This window comes from Anolis carolinensis, chromosome 3 (genome assembly GCF_035594765.1).
Source record: "Anolis carolinensis isolate JA03-04 chromosome 3, rAnoCar3.1.pri, whole genome shotgun sequence".
Classification (NCBI taxonomy): Eukaryota; Metazoa; Chordata; class Lepidosauria; order Squamata; family Dactyloidae; genus Anolis; species Anolis carolinensis.
The window spans coordinates 284,194,324-284,221,701 of NC_085843.1; the positions used below are offsets into that span (position 1 = coordinate 284,194,324).

Consider the following 27,378-nt stretch of genomic DNA (forward strand, 5'->3'; position numbering starts at 1 on the left):
TAAGGAGAAGCCTATTAAACATCAAATTAGGTTATGGTTTTACAAATTAAGCACCAAAACATCATGTTATGCAACAAATTTGACAGAAAAAGTAGTTCAATACGCAGTAATGCTACGTAGTAATGACTGTATTTACAAATTTAGCACCAAAATATCACGATGTATTGAAAACATTGACTACAAAAATGTGTTGGATAATCCAGAACGTTGGATAACCGAATGTTGGATAAGTGAGACTCCATTGTAATTAGACTTTGAAAGTATTGTGTAGAATGTATTTTCTTGGTGCAAAGAGTAATGCTTATTAGTTACCGCCCTGAGTCCCCTTGGAGAGATAGGGTGGAATAAAAATAAAGTATTATTATTATTATTATTATTATTATTATTATTATCAATACCTACCTCTAGGCTCAAATCCCAGTTAGAGCTGACCCATTGCATCTATTAGGTTTACAAAAGCGTTGTCTTACAGTTCAAGAACTGGTCAAACAGATCTCATTGGGGGTTTATTAAAACAATCCAAGCTTTGAAGGCATCATTAAAGGTTTCAGAGCAGTGGTCCCCAACCTTTGGGCCTCCAGGTGTTTTGGACTTCAACTCCCAGAAATCCCAGCTGTTAAGAAGTATGGGAGCTGAAGTCCGAAACACCTGGAGGCCCAAAGGTTGGGGACCACTGTTTTAGAGGTTTTATGGTATCAATTCTAAAGCTGCCCCCAAATAATGGAAAGCAGTAAAGTTACTGAATAACCGAAAGGAGTTACCTTTCAAACTACTTTGAAAAAAGTAACTTTCTAAGCTATGGTTCTTCCAATGCGATTTTAGAAGATATGATGACATCAGAAGTGATATTGTTGGATGGGCATCTGTCAGGAATACCAGAAGTGATATTATTGGATGGGCATCTGCCAGGAATACTTTGATTGTGCTTTCCTGCATAGCAGGGGGTTGGACTAGATCGCCCATGTGGTCTCTACCAACTCAATAATAGAACCATAGAATTATTATTATTATTATTATTATTATTAACATAACGACATAGTCTGACACAGCAAACAAGATAGATAAGCTGGATTTCGTATCACAAAATCACAAGTCGAACATTATTATTATTATTATTATTATTATTATTATTATTATATGATTCTGTTGTTGTTGTTGTTCTATGATATTATTTTATTATGACACAGCAAACAAGATAGATATGCTGGATTTTGTATCACAAAATCACAAGTCGAACATTATTATTATTATTATTATTATTATTATTATTATTATTATATGATTCTGTTGTTGTTGTTGTTCTATAATATTATTTTATTATGACACAGCAAACAAGATAGATATGCTGGATTTTGTTTCACAAAATCACAAGTCAAAGATTATGGTTGTTGTTGTTGTTGTTATTATTATTATTATTCTATGATTCTATTGTTGTTGTTGTTGTTCTATGATATTATTATTTTATTATGACACAGCAAACAAGATAGATATGCAGGATTTTGTATCACAAAATCACAAGTCAAACACTTCCCAAGTGTCTAGGACCGTGTGATGTATTATTATTATTATTATTATTATTATTATTATTATTATTATTATTATTATTTTATTTCTCTTTTTGGATTGAAGTAGCTTGTGCAGGGGAGCTTCAAAACCTAAAGCCAGGCCTAGAAATATAACAGAAACATGAATGTCCCTAGCAAAAGAGTTTTGTATAGCACCATGTGATCCAAAAAGATGATACTCCATAAGGCTTGTTACTCCATAAGGAAGTTGTGAACTTGACATTCTAGGAACAAAACCTATATATATATTCAAAGGGGCACCTTTCTTTCTTGCAATTCAGTTCCCACAATTCCATATCACTATTATTGCAATGTCACGCTGCATCACTTCTCCTCTCGATCCTTACCTGCCTCGTCCCATGACACCTTAAGGACCTCAAACTTTGGAGAGTCCAAAAGTCTGTCCTTGTGACATTAGAAAGAACTATTACTTGGACCCGAGTATTATCTTGCAGAATGAGCAACCTGTTCTGGCAACCTATTTGGGGTAGGAGGAATCTATTTCTTGTTGCCGTAGCGGGAAATGCGACGCCACAATAGCGGTTCTGGGACTTACCGCAGCTGGAATCGGAGTACTCGGACTGGGTCTCGCCCATCTCTTCTCCGAAGTTGGAGCTGGGGGTGTGAAGGCACATCTCGGGATGCTGGGGGGACTGGGAGCCGCAGGAGCTGCACTTGGAGGAATGCAGGTACAAGGGGGACTGGACCTCGCTGCTCCGTGGGGAGCCCTCCAGGGACCTGGCCGAGAAAAGACACAGACACATGGGTTACACCACGATCATTTTGAAGTAGCAGCTGTATCCAATGGGTTAACAGTTACCATTATGATAACACTATGTAACACCAGTTGTATTCCTGGGTTTCAAAGGCAATGTTGTGACTCAGCAGCAGAACCAGAGTGAAGATGAGGAAGGGGATTTTGGGTTTCAGATGCAGGAGCCAGAGGATGGGATGCAAGATGAATTCCAGGATGATGTCATGGGGCTGAGAAATCATGGAGTTGTACAGGCTGGTTCAGAAGGGCAAGAAGCGCAGCCTGTGGATGAACTCCTGAACCAGCCTGTCATAGATAACAGCCAGGGAGACATTTCCATGGGAAATAATGAGTGGGATTTGTCTCAGGCTCCTATTCAGGTGCAAGATAATGAATTAGTTGACCTTGACAATCAAGGAGTGCCATTGCTATCTAGAGCAGATCGTTTGCAATGGAAAGGAATGCCTAGGCGCAGCCTGAGATTAGCTGGAAAACGGGAGGCCTCTGAAGGGAAGAGAAATGAATTTTTGGGTTGCTTTTAAAAGTGTGTGTTTAGAGACAGTTCTTTGTCAAAGCAAATTCTCGCTTCATCAGAGTGGATGTGTCTTCATGCCTTGGAAATTCTCCTGTTCTTGAATCCTTGCAACCAGTGGATTAATGTTTCTTTGGAAATGGACTCATGCTTTGTGACTAAAGACTTTTGGATTTGCTGACTCCTTTTTGCAACTACTTAGGGATTTTTATTTCTGCTTGCTTTGATTATATATATTCTGCTTTAGCTTAATAAAATTACAAAATACGATTGTGGTGTGTGACTTGGTGTCAACAGCAAGGTGAACTACTTTGAGGTGCGACAGGCAATTAGCTAATTGGTTCTATCCTAAAATCACATGGGAAAAAGTTTATTAAGCTGCAAAAACTTTTTTGCAGTCTGCACACTAAAAGATTAAAAATGGCATGTTTTTATTAAGGAAAATTCCAAACCAAGTGCCTAGACTAAAGGAAGTACTACAGAGGCCGTGGTGGGGCAATGGGTTAAACCAGTGATTCCCAAAGTGGGTGCTACCGCCCCCTGGTGGGCGCTGCAGTGATCCAGGGGGGCGGTGATGGTACCTACTAGATGTGGGGGCGGGGCCAGGGGAGGGGCGGGGCCAGGGGAGGGGCAGGGCTTCTTCCCAAGTGCCGGAGACAGGGCTGAGCCCGAGGTGCCTGTTAGGACATAGCGGGCGGAGCTAGAGGAGTGGGTGTGGCTTCTTCCCAAGAGCCCGAGACAGGGCTGAGCCCCTGAGGCGCTTGTTGGGACACAGAGGGCGGAGCTAGGGAAGGGGGCAGGGCCTCCTTGCAAGAGCCCGAGACAGGGCTGAGCCTCTATACATCTCCTGAGAGGCCTTTTCGGACTAAAGGGCAAGGCTAGGGGTGGGGGCGTGGTCTCTTCCCAAGAGCCTCTGTATACCTCCCCTGAAGCATTTGTTAGAACATGTGGGCGGGGTATAGAGGCCCCTCCCCCTCCTCTAGCCCCGCCCCCTGTGTCCTGGCAGGTGCCTGCTGACAGGGATAGAAGCTCAGCCCTGCCTCAGAGCTCATAACTCCACCCATCCCAGTCCTGGCTGTCCATTTGTGGCCCCGCTCACCTCCCCCTCCCCCTCCTGCATCTTGGACTAGGGGAAAGGCTCAGCCCCACCCTCTTGAGCAGGAGCCACACCCACCCTCTAAGCCACGCCCTCCTTTCTCCACACAGTGGCCTCCAGGTGTTTTGGACTTCAAATGCCAGAAATCCCAGCTCTTAGGAAGTGTGGGAGCGGAAGTCCAAAACATCTAGTGGCCCAAAGGTTTGGAACCACTGCTCCACAACAACCCTACATGGTGGGACAATCTGGGAGGGTGACATTAGCCCAGGCTACATATTTTGCTGGCTCCTGCTTGTCACCAGATTCCCCCATGAGCCATCATTAATTCCTCCTCGTACCTGTTCACCAGGTTGTTCAGTCGGCTGGCTTGCGGGATTGTGGAGTCTTCCCCGTTGACGTTCATCTTGGTTGGCGACTGCAGGTCCAGGTTCTCCGGCTCCATGGGCTGCTGGCAGGTCAGGGAGGGCGTGTAGGACTGCGGGGAGAGAGTCCCGGCCTCGTTCTGCTCGGGGCCGTCTTGCTTGGCACTCTGGTTGAGCGAGTTGAGGACGATGAACTTGTACTTCTTCCAGTTGCACGCCTTGGGGTCCGTGGGGCTCTTGGCGGCGAGGGAGCCGGCCCCTTGGCCAATGCAGGCGTTCTTGCTGCTGCTGGACTCGGTCGGAGAGTTGGGTTGGCAGTCCGACTTCTGGGGGCTCTGGGGGCTGATCAGGACCTTGCGGTTCACGGGCGCGTTGCTCGGCTCGTAGCGCGACCCCATCTCGTCCTCCACGTGGCTCCGCTCCTCCTCTTTGCTCGCCTTGTCGCAGGCGAAGTAGCCGTTGTTCCGGGTCAAAGGGGTGGCGGGTTTGGGTCCGGCGGCGGAGGCGGCGCTGTAGCGCACGTCGCTCTTGACCTCTTCAGCAGCAGCTTCTTTCGGGGAGTAGATGGTGTTGTGGCACATGCTGGGAGAAGCATCAGCTGTCGTCCGGGTGTAATCGGTAGCGCATGTCCGGGAGACGCCGCAGGGCAGCGCTCGCTCCCTCTGGAAAGTGTTAGCTCTGGATACATCTGGCAGCGGCATCCTGGCCTCTTCGTCCGAGAACAGGTAGCCTCCGACGGGCACCGGGTTGTATCCAGTGTAGGAGATCGGAGACCCCGAAAGGCTGTTGTACATGCCGGGGATGTAGGCCCTCCCGTCACAAACGGGGCCGCTCCGGAGGGGCAGGCTGTTTTCGGACATTTCCCGGGCCCTGTATGCCATCATCTCCGGATGGCTCAGCATGCGGCTGGCGAGGAATTCTTCCCGGGGAGCCTTCACAGCCGAGACCAGCTCTGCTTCACTGGAAAGGGCAAAGCAAAGAGGGAGAGAAAAGGAAAGTAAGTACCAGGCAGTCCTCAACTTCCAAACATCCAACTGACTTATGACTCATAGTTAAGAAAGTGGTGAGATGACAGGAAGCAAGAGGAAATCTACTGTCGCAACTCAGGCTAGCTTCACCTTGCTATATACATCAGACTGCACACAGGTTGAAGTCTTTTTCGTTTATTAGAAAATAGAAGGGAAAAAGTTCTTAAAAAGCAAAAGTAAAGTTCCAAAAGTTCTTTACAAAATAAAGCATTAGAGAATTATTCAAGAAGTCTCAAGGAATAAACGAAGTCCCATTAGAGCATGACAAAGTCCCAGGAACATGAACACATAGACTGCAAGATAACCCAGGAAAATGAGAGCTTGCTTCTTGGTTGAACGAAAGTTGCTTTGACAAAGGTTTGTCTCCAAACACTCTGCTTTAATACCCTTTGCAAAGCATGAAAGCATTTATCTGGCCTCTAACCTCCCTCTTGTTTGCAATTCTCACACTCCTCCAAACCCTGAATTCCAAACGGTCAGCTCGATCTAAGGAACCTGTTTCGTCAAAGTCAGCCTGCTCGGTAGTTTGCGGAGCCTCATTATCAGACTGAGAACTGTCCTCCTTTCCCAAGTCCATTTGCACCTGGCTAGTTTCAGTATCATCAACATCATTCCTTGCTGTGGGAAAATGAACTTGCACCCTCTGATCCTCATCTTCTACAACAGGGACAATTTGAACCTGATTGTGAACCTGAATCCCATCATCCCCATCAGAGGTTCCAACTGAGTCACAACATCTACCCTCCAAGAAGGGAAATTCACCTCTGTAAGACTTGTTATCATAGGTGTGGGTCACACAGGTATCCTCTGTATGTGTCTTCAAATTGCCTATTGATTTACCGCAACGCAATGGATTTCATAAGGTTTTCTAAGGCAAGAAAGACTCAGAGGTGGTTTTGCCAAATCCTTCTCTGAAATAGAGCCTATAGCACCTGAGATTCATTGGCAGTCCTTCTAGGCTTGGAAAAGGTTATTCTTTTTGGACTACCATCCCCAGAAGCCCAGAGTGACGATCCCATAAAACACCTTTTCCTATGTTCTTGATGTTCTATCCTGCAGCATTTTGGGATAAGCGACTAAGGCCAGATCTTGCATGCATATGTGCCTTCAAGTTGCCTGTTGTGACTCAGCTGTAACCTCAGATTGACTCTGATGAGGATGATGGGATTCAGGTTCAAAATCAGGTTCAAAATGTCCCTGTTGTAGAAGATGAGGAACAGAGAGTGCAAGTTCATTTTCCCACATCAAGGAATGGTGATGATGATACTGAAACTAGCCAGGTGCAAATTGACTTAGAAAAGGAGGACAGTTCTCAGTCTGATAATGAGGCTCAGCAAACTAATGAGCAGGCTGACCTTGACAAACCTGGCCGTTTGGAATTCAGGGTTCGGAGGAGTGTGAGAATCGCAAACAAGAGGGAGGTTAGAGGCCAGAGAAATGCTTTTGCAATGGGTATTAAAGCAATGTGTTTGGAAACAAACCTTTGTCAAAGCAACTTTTGTTCAACCAAGAAGCAAGCTCTCGTTTTCCTGGATTATCTTGCAGCCTTTGTGTTCATGTTCCTGGGACTTTGTCATGCTCTAATGGGACTTTGTTCATTCTTTGTGATTTCTTGAATTATTCTCTAAGGCTTTATTTTGTAATGAACTTTTGCAAATTTACTTTTGCTTTTTAAGTACTTTTTTATCTTTATTTTTTAAATAAACTGAAAAGACTTTAACCTGAGTGCAGTCTGGTGTATATAGCAAGGTGAAGCTAACCTGAGGTGCGACATTGTCTATAAATGTATGCCAACCACATGTATTTCATTAGATTTACTTAAGTAAAGTTTTGTCAGTTCCTTCCTCTAAAATACAGCCTACAGAAGTATCTGGGGTTCCCAGATGTTTTTGGCCTTCAACTCCCAGCTGGTAAACTGGCTGGGATTTATTTATTTATTTATTTGTTATTTATTTGCTACATTTATATGCCGCCCTTCTCACCCCGAAGGGGACTCAGAGCGGCTTACAAATTAAATTTACATACAATATTATATTAGTATAGTACAATACTGGTAACAAATTACTATATTGTACTGTATCAACATATTGTAATATTGGATTTCTGGGAGTTGTAGGCCAAAAACATCTGGGCACCCCAGGTTGAGAACCACTAGCCTACAGCATATGGTCTTCATTGACAAGTCTCCCATCCAAGTACTAACCAGGGCTGACCCAGCTTATCATCCAAGATCAAATGGGATTGGGTCCCTTCAGGATGAAATGCATTAGAAATGCATGAGGAACAGAGAGAGGGGATATATCTCACTCAAGTTCTCCTCCTAGGCGAACCGATCCGGAGCCGCTCACCTGGAGTTGACCAGCCTTCGGCAGGTGTCCACCACGTGCTCCATCTGCAGGTAAAGGGCGGTGGTCATGACGGCCATGATGTTGCCTTCCCGCAGGTTGAGGCGGGAGGTGTACATGAAGTCCAAGAGGATGCCGAAGCCTTCCGGGTTGATCTCGGGATCCAGGTTGATGACGTTCAAATTGCACTTCAACTGATCCGTGAAAATGCTGTAGAAAAGGCCACTGGAAGGAAAGCAAGACGGAAAGACATTCAGACTCAGAAGGAGTTAGACTGAGGAAAAGCTTGTAAGGTCGGAGGGTCATTTCTGACTCCTTCCAACCTTGGAAAACTACAAATCCCAGAATCTCGTAGCATAGAGTCGTTAGCTGTGTTGTGCCTTATTTACTGTTCTGATTTTGGAGTTTTTTAGCCAGATTTTGTTCATTTTGCTTTGGCTCAGCACTAACATTACTGTATGATGCGAGTCTAATGCGCACCCCGATTTTAGCAAGCTTGTGCTCCACTAAGACATTTAACCAGCTCTAAATTCTTGACAACCACATGGCACTTCACACTCTGCTTGCTGTGAGCTGAATGCTCAACTGCAAGTATTCTGTTTTTTACATTATTTTGGATCCTCTGCTGTTTTTGGGGTAGGGTATATTTTCCGGGTTGTATGGCTGTATGATATTTCACTCACATCTATGGCAGGCATCCTCAATGGTTGTGAGGTATGGAGAAACTAAGCAGGAAGGTTTATATATCTGTGGAAGTTCCTGGGTGCGAGAAGAACTCTTGTCTGTTGGAGGCCAGTGTGAATGTTGTAATTAATCACATTTGTTAGCATTAAATGGCCTTTCCAGCCTCGCAAACTGGCCCGGAGGAATCCTTTGTTCAGAGTCATTAGCTGTCCCTGATTGATTCCTGTCTGGAATTCTTCTGTTTTCAGAGTGTTGTGCCTTATTTACTGTTCTGATTTTGGAGTTTTTAAAATACTACTAGCCAGAATTTGTTCATTTTCATGGTTTCCTCCTTTCTGTTGAAGTTGTCCACATGCTTGTGGATTTCAATGGCTTCTCTGTGTAATCTGACATGATAGTTGTTGGAGTGGTCAGGAAATGCACAAAATCTGGCTACCAGTATTAAAAAAACTCCAAAATCAGAACAGTAAATAAGGAGCCGCACTCTGAAAACAGAAGAATTCCAGACAGGAATCAATCAGGGGCAGCTAACAACTCTGAACAAAGGATTCCCCCAGGCCAGGATGTGCGGCTGGGAAGGCCATTTAATGCTAACAAAGGTGATTAATTACAACAAGAGTTCTTCCCTCCACCCAGGAATTTCCACAGATATATAAACCCCACTTGCCTAGTTTCCAACAGACCTCACAACCTCTGAGGATGCCTGCCATAGATGTGGGTGAAATGTCAGGAGAGAATAGTTCTGGAACATGGCCAGACAGCCTGGAAACCACACAAGAACCCTGTGATCCCGGCCATGAAAGCCTTCGACAACACATTAAGCAAGGAAGGTTTATATATCTGTGGAAGGTCCTTCTCTGTTGGAGGCCAGTGTGAATGTTGTAATTAATCACATTGATTAGCATTAAATGGCCTTCCAAGCTTCATGTCCTGGCCTGGGGGAATCCTTTGTTCAGAGTCATTATATAAACTTTCCTTGCTTAGTTTATCCATATACCTCACACTTCTGAGGATGCCTGCCATAGATGTGAGCGAAACGTCAGGAGAGAATGCTTCTGGAACATGACCAGACAGCCCGGAAAACATACAACAACCCTGTGATCCCGGCCATGAAAGCCTTCGACAACACATTGTTTTTGGGTAATTTTTCCTAACACCCAGAAAATCCTAACAAATATGTCCCACCTAAACATTAGGAAGGACTTTACAATGGTCAGAGCTATTTGCCATGGAATATGGAGTGGAGTTTGGCAGAGTCTCCTTCTCTGGGGGGTCTGAAACAAGAGGCAGGGTGGCCGTCTATCAGGAGGGCTCAGATTGAATGTGAGGGGCTCTTCCAGCCCTGGGATGCTATTGCTTTATACATTCTTTACAGACACGTTGCACTTCACGCTCTGCTTGCTGTGAGCTGAATGCTCAACTATAAGTTCTTTTTACATATTTTTTAGATCCTCTGTTGTTTTTGGAAGTTTGTCTGGAGGGTTTGAAACATGACGGCTATCAGGATGGCTCGGACTGAGTGTGGGGCCTCCTTCCAGCCCTAGGATGGGATTGTTTTCAGCTGCCACCCAACCCGGTTGCATTGCGCTGGCTCCCCGTCCTCACCTGCAGGCCATCAGTACGGTTTTATGGGCCCGGAACTGCTCCCGGTTGACGATGATGACGACGTCTGTCAGGATGTCTCTGCTCCGAAGGCGGTTGAGGTTGAGGAGGACGTCGCTGGCGTGTCGGGTGAACTGGATGCAGCTGTCGGCCGGAGACGCCATCCTGGGTCTGTCTGGGAGGAGGTCAGAAGAAGGAGAAGCCGTGAGCCTCAAGGAGACTCCGCAGCAGCAAAGACAAACAAGGAGACATCTCCAAGACCTGGAAGCAAGGCTATCCCCTTAATTGTAACTGGACTGCAACTCCCATCACCTTGAACCAAAATAGGAAGACTTGGGATTGCATCTGGAAGACTATCGACTAGGTATGGGCAAACTTGGGCCCTCCAGGTGTTTTGGACTTCAACTCCCACCATTCCTAACAGCCTACCGGCTGTTAGGAATGGTGGGAGTTGAAGTCCAAAACACCTGGAGGGCCCAAGTTTGCCCAGGACTGCTGGCTTCTTTGTAAACCGGTTAACTGGTATTGGTATATATCAGGGGTCCTCAAACTTTTTAAGCCGAGGGCCGGTCCACAATCCTTCAGACTGTGGAGGGGCCGGATTATCATTTGAAAAAAAAATACAAACAAATTCTGATGCACACTGTACATGTCTTATTTGTAGTGCAAAACAACAACAAAAGAACAATACAATATTTAAAAATGAAAACAATAGTAAACAACATAAACCTATCAAGATTTCAATGGGAAATGTGGGCCTGCTTCTGGCCAATGAGATAGTCAAGTTAATTAGGATTGTTGTTGTTGTTGTGTGACTTCAAGTCATTTCAGACTTTGGGCGAGCCTAAGTCTAAAATTTATTTATTCATTTACTACATTATTTATTACATTTATATCCTGCCCTTCTCACCTTCTCACTCCAGATCAACTGTATGTACATACAATATATTATATTATTAGCATATCGCAATATTAGCATTATATATTACTATATTGAACTATACCACTATACTGTAATATTACAGTAGAGTCTCACTTATCCAACATAAATGGGCCAGCAGAATGTTGGATAAACGAATATGTTGGATAATAAGGAGGCATTAAGGAAAAACCTATTAAACATCAAATTAGGTTATGATTTTACAAATGAAGCACCAAAACATCATGTTAGACAACAAATTTGGTAGAAAAAGTAGTTCAATACGCAGTAATGCTATGTAGTAATTACTGTATTTACGAATTTAGCACCAAAATATCACGATATATTGAAAACATTGACTACAAAAATGCGTTGGATAATCCAGAACGTTGGATAAGCAAGTATTGGATAAGTGAGACTCTACTGTATATGTAATATATAACATATAATTAATATTATTATATGGTATTATTATTAGTATTATATTGTATAACATAATATTATTATCAATATTATATGTATATACAATATATTATATTATTTAAAATGATATAAAAATATTCTATTATAAATGAGGGCGGGGGCCAGGTAAATGACCTTGGAGGGCCGCATCCGGCCCCCGGGCCTTAGTTTGGGGACCCCTGGTATATATATTAAATATATCTCTTCAAGATGTGGATAGTGGAATCTGTGGATAAAGAATCCATAGATATGGAGGACTGACTACAATACATGGTTGTACAATGGTACATGGGTCAACTCATGCTCGAAATAGATATGACTGGAGGTGAATAGAGAAGAGGCCAGGCTTAGCACAGGGGGATAAACTGCTAAAGCTGCAGAAAATCCTGCTGATTGTAAGATAGACAGTTCAAGCTTGGGTCGGGGTGAGCACCTGCCATCAGCCCCAACTCCCTGCCCACCTAGCAGATCTAAAACAGAAATATGAGTAGATAAGTAGGTACTGCTTTAAGTAGGAGGTAATAAAAGGCAACCATGAGGGCATGCTGGTGATTTGATCAGGAGGATGTCTAAGAATGACAAAGCTCCTTGGCATGAAAAATGAGGCACCAGCACCCCCTCTATTATTGTTGCTACTATTACATTTATTTTACTCTATTTTTATTATTATTACTAATACATTTATTATTTCACTCTGATCTTATTATTATATTTATTATTTTACTCTATTTATTACTACATGTATTATTTCCTGTAATAATAATAATTATTATTATTATTATTATTACATATATTATTTTACTCTATTATTATTAAAAGGATACATAAGCACATTTACATTGAAGAAGATGAAAATGATTTAATCAGAGTTGAACAGTCATATCTTAAATTACAGTTTGATGTAAAGATTCAAAAACATTTAACCTACTGATGCCTCACAATTCATGTAATTTTATTGGTATCTATTTTTATTTCTGAAATTTAGCACTCTCGGCTTATATTGGAGTCAATGTTTTCCCAGTTTTTTCTGTGGTAAAATTAGGTGCCTCGGCTTATATTCGGGTTGGCTTATACTTGAGTATATACAGTATATTATTATGTAATAATAACAGTAGTAATAATAATAATAATAATAATAGAATTGGATGAGAAGCCAAGGGTCTTTATTGTAATTATTATTATCGTTATTATTATTATTACAGTAGAGTCTCACTTATCCAACATAAATGGGTCAGCAGAATGTTGGATAAGCGAATATGTTGGATAATAAGGAGGCATTAAGGAAAAGCCTATTAAACATCAAATTAGGTTATGATTTTACAAATGAAGCACAAAAACATCATGTTAGACAACAAATTTGGCAGAAAAAGTAGTTCAATACAAAATAATGCTATGTAGTAATTACTGTATTTACGAATTTAGCACCAAAATATCACGATTTATTGAAAACATTGACTACAAAAATGCGTTGGATAATCCAGAACGTTGGATAAGCAAGTATTGGATAAGTGAGACTCTACTGTATATGTAATATATAACATATAATAAATATTATTATATGGTATTATTATTAGTATTATATTGTATAACATAATATTATTATCAATATTATATGTATATACAATATATTATATTATTTAAAATGATATAAAAATATTCTATTATAAATGAGGGCGGGGGCCAGGTAAATGACCTTGGAGGGCCGCATCCGGCCCCCGGGCCTTAGTTTGGGGACCCCTGGTATATATATTAAATATATCTCTTCAAGATGTGGATAGTGGAATCTGTGGATAAAGAATCCATAGATATGGAGGACTGACTACAATACATGGTTGTACAATGGTACATTGGTCAACTTATGCTCGAAATAGATATGAATGGAGGTGAATAGAGAAGAGGCCAGGCTTAGCACAGGGGGATAAACTGCTAAAGCTGCAGAAAATCCTGCTGATTGTAAGATAGACAGTTCAAGCTTGGGTCGGGGTGAGCACCTGCCATCAGCCCCAACTCCCTGCCCACCTAGCAGATCTAAAACAGAAATATGAGTAGATAAGTAGGTACTGCTTTAAGTAGGAGGTAATAAAAGGCAACCATGAGGGCATGCTGGTGATTTGATCAGGAGGATGTCTAAGAATGACAAAGCTCCTTGGCATGAAAAATGAGGCACCAGCACCCCCTCTATTATTGTTGCTACTATTACATTTATTTTACTCTATTTTTATTATTATTACTAATACATTTATTATTTCACTCTGATCTTATTATTATATTTATTATTTTACTCTATTTATTACTACATGTATTATTTCCTGTAATAATAATAATAATAATTATTATTATTATTATTACATATATTATTTTACTCTATTATTATTAAAAGGATACATAAGCACATTTACATTGAAGAAGATGAAAATGATTTAATCAGAGTTGAACAGTCTTATCTTAAATTACAGTTTGATGTAAAGATTCAAAAACATTTAACCTACTGATGCCTCACAATTCATGTAATTTTATTGGTATCTATTTTTATTTCTGAAATTTAGCACTCTCGGCTTATATTGGAGTCAATGTTTTCCCAGTTTTTTCTGTGGTAAAATTAGGTGCCTCGGCTTATATTCGGGTTGGCTTATACTTGAGTATATACAGTATATTATTATGTAATAATAATAGTAGTAGTAATAATAATAATAATAATAATAATAATAATAATAATAATAATAATAATAATTAGAATTGGATGAGACGCCAAGGGTCTTTATTGTAATTATTATTATCGTTATTATTATTATTACAGTAGAGTCTCACTTATCCAACATAAATGGGTCAGCAGAATGTTGGATAAGCGAATATGTTGGATAATAAGGAGGCATTAAGGAAAAGCCTATTAAACATCAAATTAGGTTATGATTTTACAAATGAAGCACAAAAACATCATGTTAGACAACAAATTTGGCAGAAAAAGTAGTTCAATACAAAATAATGCTATGTAGTAATTACTGTATTTACGAATTTAGCACCAAAATATCACGATTTATTGAAAACATCGACTTCAAAAATGTGTTGGATAATCCAGAATATTGGATAAGTGAGTGTTGGATAAGTGAGACTCTACTGTATTCAAAAACATTTAACCTGCAGATGCCTCCATTAATGTAATTTTATTGGTATCTATTTTTATTTCTGAAATTTATCACCCTCGGCTTATACTGGAGTCAATATTTTCCCAGTTTTTTTGTGGTAAAATTAGGTGCCTCGGCTTATATTCGGGTTGGCTTATACTTGAGTATATACGGTATATTATTATTATTATTATTATTATTATTATTATTATTATTATTATTAAAGATGTTGTGATCCATGTGAAAGCTGAGGAATGGATCGGCTAAGTGACTGCGATACAGTTATTAAAACAATTTAGCTCAAATGCCAAAATGCAATTCAGTTCAAATGCAAAATTGCAATTCAGTTCAAATGCAAAAATAAAGACAGTCCAGCAAAGACCCCACGCATGGCCCGGTGTCTTTCCTACAAGCCAAAGAGTTGCTTTTCCACCCAATGGATCAATGTCAGCTTCCGTTACAGTCGGCCCAATCGGGGGATGAACATGTCATGCTTCCTGTCTCCCGGAATCCGTTTCCTAATGAAATATCCCATTCGCTGCACTTTAGAGGGAAGCCGGGCATGAAATGAACAGGGACGAACCTTAGGCTTCGATTCACAGTCCAAGGGTTCCTTTCAGACCTGGGCAGAGAGAAAAGGAAGGAGGCATTAAATCAGGTTGGAGCACAGAAACAAAGGACACTATGTCACAAAATTTGGGGGAAAAAATGTTCTGTTCCTGGTTTAAAAGTGTTATTTCCTGCTTAGTTGTACTGTCCAGTTTAATAGTATTGGTCCTTACTTTGGAAGTAGTTGTTCTACTCCAGAAACTTTGCTTTTGTATCACAAACTATGTTGAATTGTTTGGGATATTCACTGAAAACTAGAGCAAAATGTGCTGCAAGATGTCCCTCCCGCAAAAACAAATAAACTTTCCCCATGTTTTAATGATTGAGCCAATTAGGAAAAGACCTTTATAACCCAGGAACAATCATCGTGTTTACATACCAACGCATTTAGTACCAATGGGTATGTTGGTTGCTTATGAAAATGATATGCATTTTGTAAGGATTTCTTGGACAAGGAAAGCTCAGATTATAACGTAATTATATTGTATTATTATACATCATAATATTATATGTTATAACATAACTATAGCATAACAAACACTATAACACAAATGCTACATTCAGCAAAGGACAAGAGGGATCCTCTCACTTCTATGGGAGTATAGTGTATTTATTTTATTTATTTACGGTATTTATATTCCGCCCTTCCTTCTCACCCCGAAGGGGACTCAGAGCAGATCACAATGCGCATACACATGGCAAACATTCAATGCCATTAGACATACGACATATATAGACAGACACAGAGGCAATTTAACATTCCAGCTTCTGGCTGCCGCTTCACTGTCCACTTGTGACACCAAGTCTTTGATGGATAACTTCCTCATTTTTTCGCATGCTGCTCAAAAGTTTTTTATGGTGTCATAAATTAGTTAAATTAGCCTCCCCGCATAAAGCAGTACCTAAATTCCCTACTCAACAGATGCAACTATCTTTCGGGCTGCATAGGTCAACAGCAAGCTAGACTATTAATGGTTGGAAGCTCACTCTGACCAGAGATGGTTTCGAACTTATGACATCTCAGTCAGTAATGATTTATTGCAGCTGGCTACTAACCAGCTGTGCCACAGCCCGGTCCATGCAGATGTGGATAAGTCTACGTAGGGAACACCAAATGCAGCAGAATTGCCCAGACATGAATCCAGGACCACAAAAGGCACTGCAGACTCACTCAACCAGAGAAATCAGCCATAGCAGAGCACTTGATGAACCAACCTGGACACAGTATATTATTGGAGAACACAGAAATGCTGGACCACTCCAACAACTATCATGTCAGACTACACAGAGAAGCCATTGGAATCCACAAGCATGTGGACAATTTCAACAGGAAGGAGGAAACCATGAAAATGAACAAAATTTCGATGCCAGTATTAAAAAAAAAACCTCTAAAATAAGAATGGTGAATAGGGAACAACACTCAGAAAACAGGGGAAATCCAGACAGGAAACAATCAGGGCCAGCTGACACCTCCCAACAAAGGATTCCCCCAGGCAGGAAGCAGCCAGTCTTTGAGGCTGCAAGGCCAGTCAAGGTGGCCAATAACCACATTCACACTTGCCTCCACCCTGGACATTATTCCGCAGAGATATAAACCCCACTTGTCTAGTTTCCAGCAGACCTCACTACCTCTGAGGATGCCTGCCATAAGATGTGGGCGAATGTCAGGAGAGAATGCTTCTGGAACATGGCCAGAGAGCCCGGAAAACTCGCAGCAACCCTATAATATAAGCTTTCCGGTCACCTGTTGATTTATAGAAACCCCTTGGATTTCATGCAGCTCTTATGCAAGGAATACACAGAAGTGCTTTTGCCAGTTTCTTCCTCTGAAACGGAGCATTCACGACCTGGTTTTCACTGGCGGTTTCCCATCCAAATAGTAACCAGGGCTGGCCCTGCTTAGCAGGAAAGATCATTTAGATTTGGTGTCCTGCGTATGGTTTCTAATCACCTGTGATGTCAAGCTGTGATGTCAGATGCATCCCTGAAACAACACTCAAAGCAGTGTCTCTCTCATCATCTCTCAAAGGATGCTATTGCTTTTCCGACCACTAGAGGGGGCGCTTGCACCATGAAACTTTCCATCTCCTGACTTTTTTTTTAATCATTCAAGGCATGCCAATCACCTGCCAGTCTCGCCACTTTATATCAAATAATTACTACCAGTGAAACAAGGTTTAAGCTTTCCAGACATACGCTTTGGGAAAAGAATCCCCATCTTGGATTCTTTGCTTTTCCAGTCTATGGAGACAATAGATTACCGTACATACTCGAGTATAAGCCGACCCGAATATAAGCCGAGGCACCTAATTTTACCACCAAAAAACTGGGAAAACATTGACTCCAGTATAAGCCGAGAGCGGTAAATTTCAGAAATAAAAATAGATACCAATAAAATTACATTAATTGAGGCACCAGTAAGCTAAATGTTTTTAAATATTTACATAAAGCTGAAAGTAAAGATAAGACTGTCCAACTCTAATCAAATCATTATTTTCATCTTCTTCAATGTAAATGTGCTTATGTATCCTTTTAATAATCTATATATATAAAAGAGTGATGGCATCACGGCGACCCACAAAACAACAAAACTACAGGCCCCCCAACCTCGAAATTTGACAACACAACCCATCACCCACGCCTCTAGGTTGATACAAGAAAAAGAAAAGAAAAAGAAAGTCCTAATTAGAGAGAGAGGAATAATTGCTTTTATCCAATTGCTGCCAGTTAGAAGGCTAAGCTCCTCCAACTTGGTCTCCTAGCAACCCAAGAAAAAATAATAAAAAACACTAAAATTAATACAATAAAATACTATAATAACAGAAAATAACTAAAAATAATACAAGAAAATAATAAAATATAATAAATAAAAATATAACTTACAATAAAATTAATAAAAAATGCAAATAAAGTCAAATAAAAAATTACACAACAATTTTTAACCAATACCACCACCACTTTGCCACAGCAACGCATGGCCGGGCACAGCTAGTAATAGAGTAAAACAATACATGTAATAATAATAATAATAATAATAATAATAATAATAAATACAGGAAAATAGTACATGTAATAATAATAATAATAATAATAATAATTACAGGAAAATAATACAAGTAATAATAAATAGAGTAAAATAATAAATGCAATAATAATAATAGTAAGATCAGAGTGAAATAATAAATGTATTATTAATAATAATAAAAATAGAGTAAAATAAGTGTAATAGTAGCAACAATAATAGAGAGAAATAATAAATGTAATAATACCAATAATAATAGAGAAAAATAATAAATGTACCATATGCTCTCGAGCATAAGCTGATCCAAATATAAGCCAACCAGGACCCTCACCTGAGTATAAGCCGAGGGGGACTTCTTCAGTCTTAAAAAAGGACTGGAAAACTAGGCTTATACTCGAGTATATACAGTACATAGCAGAGTGAATCCAGTTTGACCGCATTTGAGCACAAGCCAAGAGCATGGTGCAGCAGCGAAAAAGGCCAATGCGATTCTAGGTTGCATCAATAAGAGTATCGTGCCATGAACGATGGAAGTCATGGCCCCACTCAATGGAGCAATGGGTTCAAATTACAAAATGATTCCACCTAAACTTTAAGAACTTCCAATGACAAGAGCCGTTGGGCAAAGGAATATGTTGCCTTGGGTCTGGCAGATCTCTTGTAAACGCAGCTTGTTTACAAATTCTTACTGCACTTTATCCCTGCTCCTCGCCTTAGAGGTATATTCTATCCACGAACCTTACTCAGGAGTTTTGCACGAGTTGCCCTCTATATATGTATCATTTTATGTCCAGGTTTTAAAGTAATTGATGTGTTTATGTTGTTCTATATTTATATTGTTATATTGTTTTAATTCATGGATTATATTTTAATTATGTCATTGCTGGACTCATCCCCATGTGAGCCGCCCTGAGTCCCTTCGGGGAGATGGAGGTGGGGTACAAGTTATTGTTGTTGTTGTTGTTGTTGTTATCTCCTTCTCTAGGGTTTCAAGCAGAGGATGGGTGGCCATCTATCCGGAATCCTTGGATTGTGTCCTCCTGCCTGGCAGAATAGGGTCAGACTGGATGGCCTTTGGGGATCCCTTTCAAATTTAGGATTGTATGAATATGCCAAGAAACTATATGACAGGCAGCCTTTTTCTTCCACAGCTACAGTAGAGTCTCACTTATCCAACACTCGCTTATCCAACGTTCTGGATTATCCAACGCATTTTCGTAGTCAATGTTTTCAATATATTGTGATATTTTGGTGCTAAATTCATAAATACAGTAATTACTACATAGCATTACTGCGTATTAAACTACTTTTTCTGTCAAATTTGTTGTATAACATGATGTTTTGGTGCTTAATTTGTAAAATCATAACCTAATTTGATGTTTAATAGGCTTTTTCTTAATGCCTCCTTATTATCCAACATATTCACTTATCCAACGTTCTGCCGGCCCATTTATGTTGAATAAGTGAGACTCTACTGTATATTGTTGTGACTCAGCTGGAGTCTCAGAGTGACTCTGATGGGGATTTTGGGATTCAGGTTCCAGATGTTCAAGATGATGGGATTCAGGTGCAAGATGACTCTGATGGGAATTATGGGATTCAAGTTCAGAGTGTCCCTGTTGTGAGAGATGAGGAGAAGGGGGGCATTCCCATGGCAGGGAATGGGGTTGATGATACCGAAGCTAGCCAGGTGCAAAGGGAGGACAGCTTCCCTTTAGATAGCAAGCAGACAGAGGCTGCTGCTAACGAGCTATCTGGCCTTGATGAAACGGCATCTCTGGATCGAGCTGGCCGTTTGGAATTTCGGGTTCACAGGAGTGTCAGAATAGCAAACAAAAAAGAAGTCAGAGGGCAAAGAAATGCCTTCATGCTGTGCAGAGAATATTAAAGGGTGTGCTGAGAGAGAAACCTTTGTCAAAAGCAATGTCTCGGTTGAGTTAGAAGCAGCTCTTGCTTTCTTGGATTATCCTGTAATCACGTTCATGGGACTATGTCATGTATTAATGGAACCTTGTTTGATGACTAATGTTTTCTTGGATTATTCTGTACAGCCTTGGATTTGCAACAATCTTTGGGATCTTTACCTTTGCTTTTTAAGAACTATTTATTTCCTATCTATATATATAGATGAGTGATGGCATCACGGCGACCAACAAAACAACAAAACTACAGGCCCCCCAACCTCGAAATTTGACAACACAACCCATCGTCCACGCCTCTAGGTTGATACAACAAAAAGAAAAGAAAAGTCCAAATTAGAGGGAAAGGAATAATTGTTTTTATCCAATTGCTGCCAGTTAGAGGACTAATCTCTGCCCACTTGGTCTCCTAGCAACCCACTCAGCCCAGGGGACAGGCCGAGTTAGGCCTCACTTAGGCCTCATCCACAGATTATCTAATTTGCACTGGATTATATGGCAGTGTAGACTCAAGGCCCTTCCACACAGCTATATAACCAATTTATAATGGACTTAATGCCAGGGGAAAACTTTTACCTTTGACCTTAACTACCACCAATTCCTCAATACTTTATTTCCCATACCACTATATTTTGCCACAGCAACGCGTGGCCGGGCACAGCTAGTTTCCTAATAAACTACAAAAGACTTCAGCCTGGTGTGTTCAGCAAGGTGAAGCTATCCCGAGGTGCGACTATTATTATGAGAGATCAGCCACAGAGCTTCCAAGTGAGACAATGTTTTCGTCAGAGGCATACAAATGAATTGAGATTAATTTGCAATACAAGAGGCAGTTGGAAGACCAAGGCTGGAAGTCCTCCATCAGCCCAGAAGAGCAAGTCTTTGATGCTGGAAGCTTTACCACCCCTTCCTCCTCCTCCTCCTCCTCTTCTTGGTTAATAGGCTACCAGAAGTCTATGTTAAGCCCTCCTGTTCCCAGCTCAAGGCGTAATCCAATTTCCTGCCAAGGGAGAGAAATGCTTCTAGGAAACGCAGCAGCCGTGTTGGGGGGCAAGGCGTTATTATCGGCAGCCTCTCTCTCTCTCTCTCTCCCCGCAGGCAGAAAGTGTGGTTTCTGCTCCGAGATGCGGGAAATAAAGGAGGAACATGGCCGGGAAGCCGCTGCAGCAGCGAAAAGGATTGCAGTTTGCAGGGTTTCCCCTTGTTCCGTAGGTTTCTTTAGCATCTCATGACCCACCAGGGACCTGGAGAGGATGCTTAACAATTTGGGAGGAAATAAACCACTTACGACTCTTAAATAAATAACCAAGACCCAAATAAGGCTGCATGCGAACTGTTTGGCACCACTTTATCTGCCGTGGCTCAATGCTGGACAAACCTGGGTATTGTACTAGTTTAGCAAGGCACGGAAGGGGGAAAAAAAAACCTTGCAAAAGTATCATTTCCTAATTTCATGGTAAAATTTCATGGCTAAAGTAGTATCAACCCGGCCACATGACCTGGAGATGTCTATGGACAACGACGGCTCTTCGGCTTAGAAATGGAGATGGGCACCAACCCACAGAGTTGGTCATGACTGGACTTAACGTCAGGGGAAACCTTTACCTTACCTTTAAAGTAGTATCAAACTCCATTCATTCTACAGTGTAGATCAGGAGTCCTCAAACTTTTTAAGTGGGGGGCCGATTCACAGTCCCTCAGAGTGTTGGGGGGCCGGACTATGAAATAGTCCAAAATTAGGATTGTTATTGTTGTGTGCCTTCAAGTCATTTCAGAGTTAGGTCAACCCTAAGTCTAAAGTTTAGGCCATGGGCCTTAGTTTGGGGATCCCTGATCTAGACAAACTCATAAGACCATAGATAAGGAAAGGGACCCTCAAAGACCATCTAGATGGTTTCATAAGACCATCAGTAAAGAAAGGGACCCTCAAAGGCCATCTAGATGATCTCATCAGGCCATCAGAAGACCATAGATAAGGAAAGGGACCATCAAAGACCATCTAGATGCTTTTATAAGACCATAGGTAAGGAAAGGGGCCCCCAAAGGCCATCTAGACAATCTCATAAAACCATAGGTAAGGAAAGGGACCCTCAAAGGCCATCTAGACGGTTTCATATGACCACAGGTAAGAAAAGTAACCTCCAAAAGCCATCTAGATGGTCTCATAAAGCTGTAGCTAAGCAAAGAGACCTTCAAAGACCATCTAGACGATCTCATAGGACTATAGATAAGGAAAGTGACCTCCAAAAGCCATCTAGATGGTCTCATAAGGCCATAATTAAGCAAAGAGACCTTCAAAGCCCATCTAGACGATCTCATAAGACCATAGGTAAGCAAAGAGACCTTCAAAAACCATCTAGATGATCTCATAAGACCATCAGAAGACCATAGATAAGGAAAGGTACCCTCAAAGGCCATCTAGATGATCTCATATGGCCATCAGAAGACCATAGATAAGGAAAGGGACCCTCAAAGACCATCTAGATGATCTCATCAGGCCATCAGAAGACCATAGATAAGGAAAGGGACCTCAAAAACCACCTAGGGGGTCTCATAAGACCATCAGTAAGGAAAGGGACCCTCAAAGGCCATCTAGATGGTCTCTCATAAGGCCATCATAGATAAGGAAAGGGGCTGTCAAAGACCATCTAGATGCTTTCGTAAGACCATAGGTAAGGAAAGGGGCCGCCAAAGGCCATCTAGACAATCTCATAAAACCATAGGTAAGGAAAGGGACCCTCAAAGGCCATCTAGACGGTCTCATATGACCACAGGTAAGAAAAGTAACCTCCAAAAGCCATCTAGATGGTCTCATAAGGCCGTAACTAAGCAAAGAGACCTTCAAAGCCCATCTAAATGATCTCATAAGACCATAGGTAAGCAAAGAGACCTTCAAAGACCATCTAGATGATCTCATAAGACCATAGGTAAGCAAAGAGACCTTCAAAGACCATCTAGACAATCTCACAGGACCATAGATAAGGAAAGAGGTCAACCAGGTAAATGACCTTGGGAGGCTCATGGGCCTTAGTTTGGGGACCGCTGGTGTAAATGCACCCAAAGACCTCAATCTGGTGCGATGGGCTGAATTCTGTCAATTGCTCCCAAGTAGGGAAATGAAAGCTAAAGGCCTTGTACTATTGTAAGTCCCACACTTTCATAGCATTGCACCATCACAGTTCAAAGTGCTATCAAACTGCATCCATTATCTTAAGGCTTGTTTTAAATCGTTCCTTTAAACGAGCCAGAGCAGACGTTCCTAATGTGAAGAGTCATGTTCTAAGCAAAATGCCATTGCCTTTCTGGAAATTCAGAAGAAATTGGATTTGTTGAACTTTGGGAAGGAGGTCCAGGTTTGCAGCCTCATGGGTGATTGGATACCGAACACTGATCTGAGATTTGGGGAGGCAATCCACAGAGAGAGGCAGGTACAAAGGGATAGTTTTGTTGTTGTTATTGGAAAAGGGAACCTTCCAAGGCACCCGAAAGGGAAGAGCTGATGGAAGGACGCCCAGCTGGGTTGCCAAAATGGCAGGACGGTTCCAGTGTGGGCTCCGCAATGCGACAGAGTTCGTCCCTATCTGAGGCTCCGGTGCACCGGCATCTCAGGACGACATTGCTGCGGAAGGCATTCCCGGCAAAAAGCTGACGCGACAGCCATGGGACGCACAGCCGGAATCATGCAGGGGACAGAACGCGATGCACTGAGAAGTAAAAAGAAATGGGTAGGAATGGGATCTAAACAGACGTGACCAAAAGGTCCTGAAAGGTCCTGGCCATGAATGGAGAAAGCCAAGTTCTGTGACGACAGTGCACGCATGAATTGCAACATCAGAGTGGCCAAATAAATGCAAGATTGCAACACTCAATGTGCATCAGCCAATGCAATGTGCAATGCACATAGAATCATAGAGTTGGAAGAGACCTCATGGGTCATCCAGCCCAACCCCTGCTAAGAAGCAGGAAATCACATTCAAAGCACCCTCGAAAGATGGCCATCCAGCCTCTCCTTAAAAGCCTCCAAAGGAGGAGCCTCCACCACACTCCGCAGCAGAGAGTTCCACTGCTGAACAGCTCTCACAGTGAGGCAGTTCTTCCGCATGTTCAAGTGGAATCTCCTTTCCTGTCATAGTCCAGGGCAGAGAGTTCCACTGCTGAACAGCTCTCCCACTTAGGAAGTTCTTCCTCATGTTCAGGTGGAATCTCCTTTCCTGTCATAGTCCAGGGCAGAGAGTTCCACTGCTGAACAGCTCTCCCACTGAGGAAGTTCTTCCTCATGTTCAGGTGGAATCTCCTTTCCTGTCATAGTCCAGGGCAGAGAGTTCCACTGGTGAACAGCTCTTCCACTTAGGAAGTTCTTCCTCATGTTCAGGTGGAATCTCCTTTCCTGAAGTTTGAAGCCGTTGTTCCGTGTCCTAGTCTCCAGGGCAGCAGAAAACAGGCTTGCTCCCTCCTCCCTATGACTTCCCCTCACATATTTACACATGGTCATCATGTCTCAGTTCCACTCCTCATAGGGCTTGTTCTCCAGACCCTTGATCATTTGAGTTGCCCTCCTCTGGACATCCGCCCATGCAATGCAGAATGGCATGACTGGCAAAGCGGCACATGGTGTTATCTCCATTTCTGAGTGAAATGAAATGTACAATCAGAGTAAGGGAACTTATACTAATCCAAGTCACTAGTAAGATGCTTGCTTTAGGTAGAGGGGAGGATATCTCTGCAAAACCATATCAAACATCACTTGTGGCTCATCCAGACCTTGAGATGGTGCCTTGCCTGCCTTACAATTCGTCCATTGCATCCTATTCTCTACGATTGGGAGATTCCCAAATGGACTTGGTTCCATGTTGTGAATCAAGGAGACAGAGTCATGCGCCGACGGTGCATTACTGAACAGCAACTATGCACAATGGAACATCCAAAGAAATGCAAAATGCAGGATTGCAATGCGCAACACAGATCTTCCCATGCCATGCACACTGGCAGTGGTAGCAAAGTGACATCGGATGTTCAACTCCATGCACAACATAGGTCTTCCCATTCCATGCACCCTGGCAGCGGTGGCAAAGTGGCATTGGATGTTCAGCTCCATGCACACTGGCAGTGGTAGCAAAGTGACATCGGATGTTTCAACTCCATGCACAACATAGGTCTTCCCATTCCATGCACCCTGGCAGTGGTGGCAAAGTGGCATTGGATGTTCAGCTCCATGCACAACATAGGTCTTCCCATTCCATGCACCCTGGCAGCGGTGGCAAAGTGGCATTGGATGTTCAGCTCCATGCACACTGGCAGTGGTAGCAAAGTGACATCGGATGTTTCAACTCCATGCACAACACAGATCTTCCCATGCCATGCATACCGGCAGCGGTGGCAAAGTGGCATTGGATGTTCAGCTCCATGCACAACACAGATCTTCCCATGCCATGCACACTGGCAGCAGTGGCAAAGTGGCATTGGGATGTTTCAACTCCATGCACAACACAGATCTTCCCATGCCATGCATACCGGCAGCGGTGGCAAAGTGGCATTGGACGTTCAGCTCCATGCACAACACAGATCTTCCCATGCCATGCACACTGGCAGCAGTGGCAAAGTGGCATTGGATGTTCAACTCCATGCACAACACAGATCTTCCCATGCCATGCATACCGGCAGCGGTGGCAAAGTGGCATCGGATGTTCAACTCCATGCACAACACAGATCTTCCCATGCCATGCACACTGGCAGCACTGACAATGCTCGACTTCATTTCTGAATGAGATGTTGACCTATGGTCAAAAATGCACAATTGTCTAAGTACAGAACATATGCATGTTTAAGACTCTAGTGGGATGCCAGATTTTGTCTTCTAGAGAGTAGAGGGGAGGCTATATTGACAAAGCTACACTGAACAATACTTGGCACTCTTTCCATTACAACATTGTTCAATCCAGGCCTTGGAAATGTGCTTTTCCAGCTTTAGGTTCCTCTTTGCTCCATTGGGTGCCATTTCCCGCATTAAGGACATTCCTACTGCAAACACATCTAAGGAAACATAGCAAACGGGGATGAAGGCAATGATGCCAAGCGAGAAACCCAGACTCTGCAGCTCCTCTGCCCACCTGAATTGGCAGAGAGAGAGAGAGAAAGTGGGGCAGGGAAACAGAGCAAGGCTGGCATTACGCAGAATAAATCTGGAAATGGCGTCTAAAGGTTGCCTTTCTTAGCAGAAGATATGAGCGGATTAGCAGCTGCCATGCCCTGGATATGTCACTCTTGCGCTTCCAAATCCTCACTTACGTTAATGGGGAGGTTTAAGGCTTGTTTGGGAAAGTTATCTTTTTGGAGCTTCGCCCCCCACAACATCCCAACAATATCACTACAGAGGACGAGGGGGTGGCAAAACATGGGCATTACTCCTCCAAATAAAAATGATGTTTCCCAAATAATGTGGAGACACTTTGCACCCAGATTTCTGATCTTTTACTATGCTTGCTTTTCACAGATTTATAGAGTTGGAAAAGGACCACAAGTGACATCTAGTCCAACTCCTAGTTACTCTGCTTGGTCACTTTTGCTTGCCCAGTGAGTCTTCCTAATTGCCCCACTGAAGTTTTAAATCGTTGCAATGCTAGAAATATGGGGGTTGAAGCAAAAATTGGGCCAGATGAATTCTTATATGGAAGATAATCTCTTCCTAAACTCCTGTACAATAAGTCAAGCTGAGTGTGGCCTTCTGAAAGATGCAGTACAAAAGAGTAACTTCCCCAAGCATTTAAACAGGAGTGGGAATGATCTGGTGCTCCAATTTTTGGTGGACTATAAATCCCAACCAGAACAGCTAATGGTCAAATATTCAGGGAGTTCAGTAAGATATGCAGAAATTTCAATTTCCTATGCCAATAAAGTGCATTTCTTTGTATGCAGAATAAATTTCAAACTCCAACCATCCTGGTGCATCTTTTGAGCAATACTGAATATCTTTTTCCTGCATCAGGGACCAACACAATTTCTTAGGAAACAAGCTCTCGGAGCTATCAGTTTTCTGGAAGTCATCTGTCTCTTTCTGCCCCAAGAAGGAAGTTTTCTAAAGTTTGGTCCAAAGATCAACTCTTATCCATCCATTGGATGCCCTGTTCTCTCTTGGCCTCAATCTCAGTCTGTCACATGGAAATACTGGCAAGAAGTTCTGCAGCGAAAATGGCTTGAAGTTGAGACTGGTAGTAAATCTCATCCCAAGCAAAGAGTCAGAAAAAGTTACTTTTCCCGTATCAAGAATGAACAGAGAGTTGCTCTGTCTTCCATTCCCTTACTACCACGAATGAGACTTCCACCTCCGTTTCCAACTCCGTTTTCCTTCTGTCGGAAATAT

The 27,378-nt window shown here is 42.2% G+C and overlaps 1 protein-coding gene across 3 annotated transcripts in view; it reads right to left on the reverse strand.

Annotated features, from left to right (window-relative positions):
- Positions 1 to 27,378, reverse strand: part of bcl6 (BCL6 transcription repressor) — a 57,923-nt gene that overhangs the window by 15,891 nt on the left and 14,654 nt on the right. For 2 of the 3 annotated variants that reach the window (XM_062976928.1, XM_062976926.1), the window contains exons 2-6: positions 15,055 to 15,093; positions 9,972 to 10,143; positions 7,686 to 7,907; positions 4,286 to 5,269; positions 2,122 to 2,303 (exon numbers count right to left, since the gene is read on the reverse strand). In XM_062976928.1, coding sequence (XP_062832998.1) covers positions 2,122 to 2,303; positions 4,286 to 5,269; positions 7,686 to 7,907; positions 9,972 to 10,132 — 1,549 coding nt within the window. In that variant the 5' untranslated portion in view covers positions 10,133 to 10,143; positions 15,055 to 15,093. The remainder of the gene's footprint in view (positions 1 to 2,121; positions 2,304 to 4,285; positions 5,270 to 7,685; positions 7,908 to 9,971; positions 10,144 to 15,054; positions 15,094 to 27,378) is intronic. The other variant, XM_062976927.1, reaches the window with a different exon arrangement.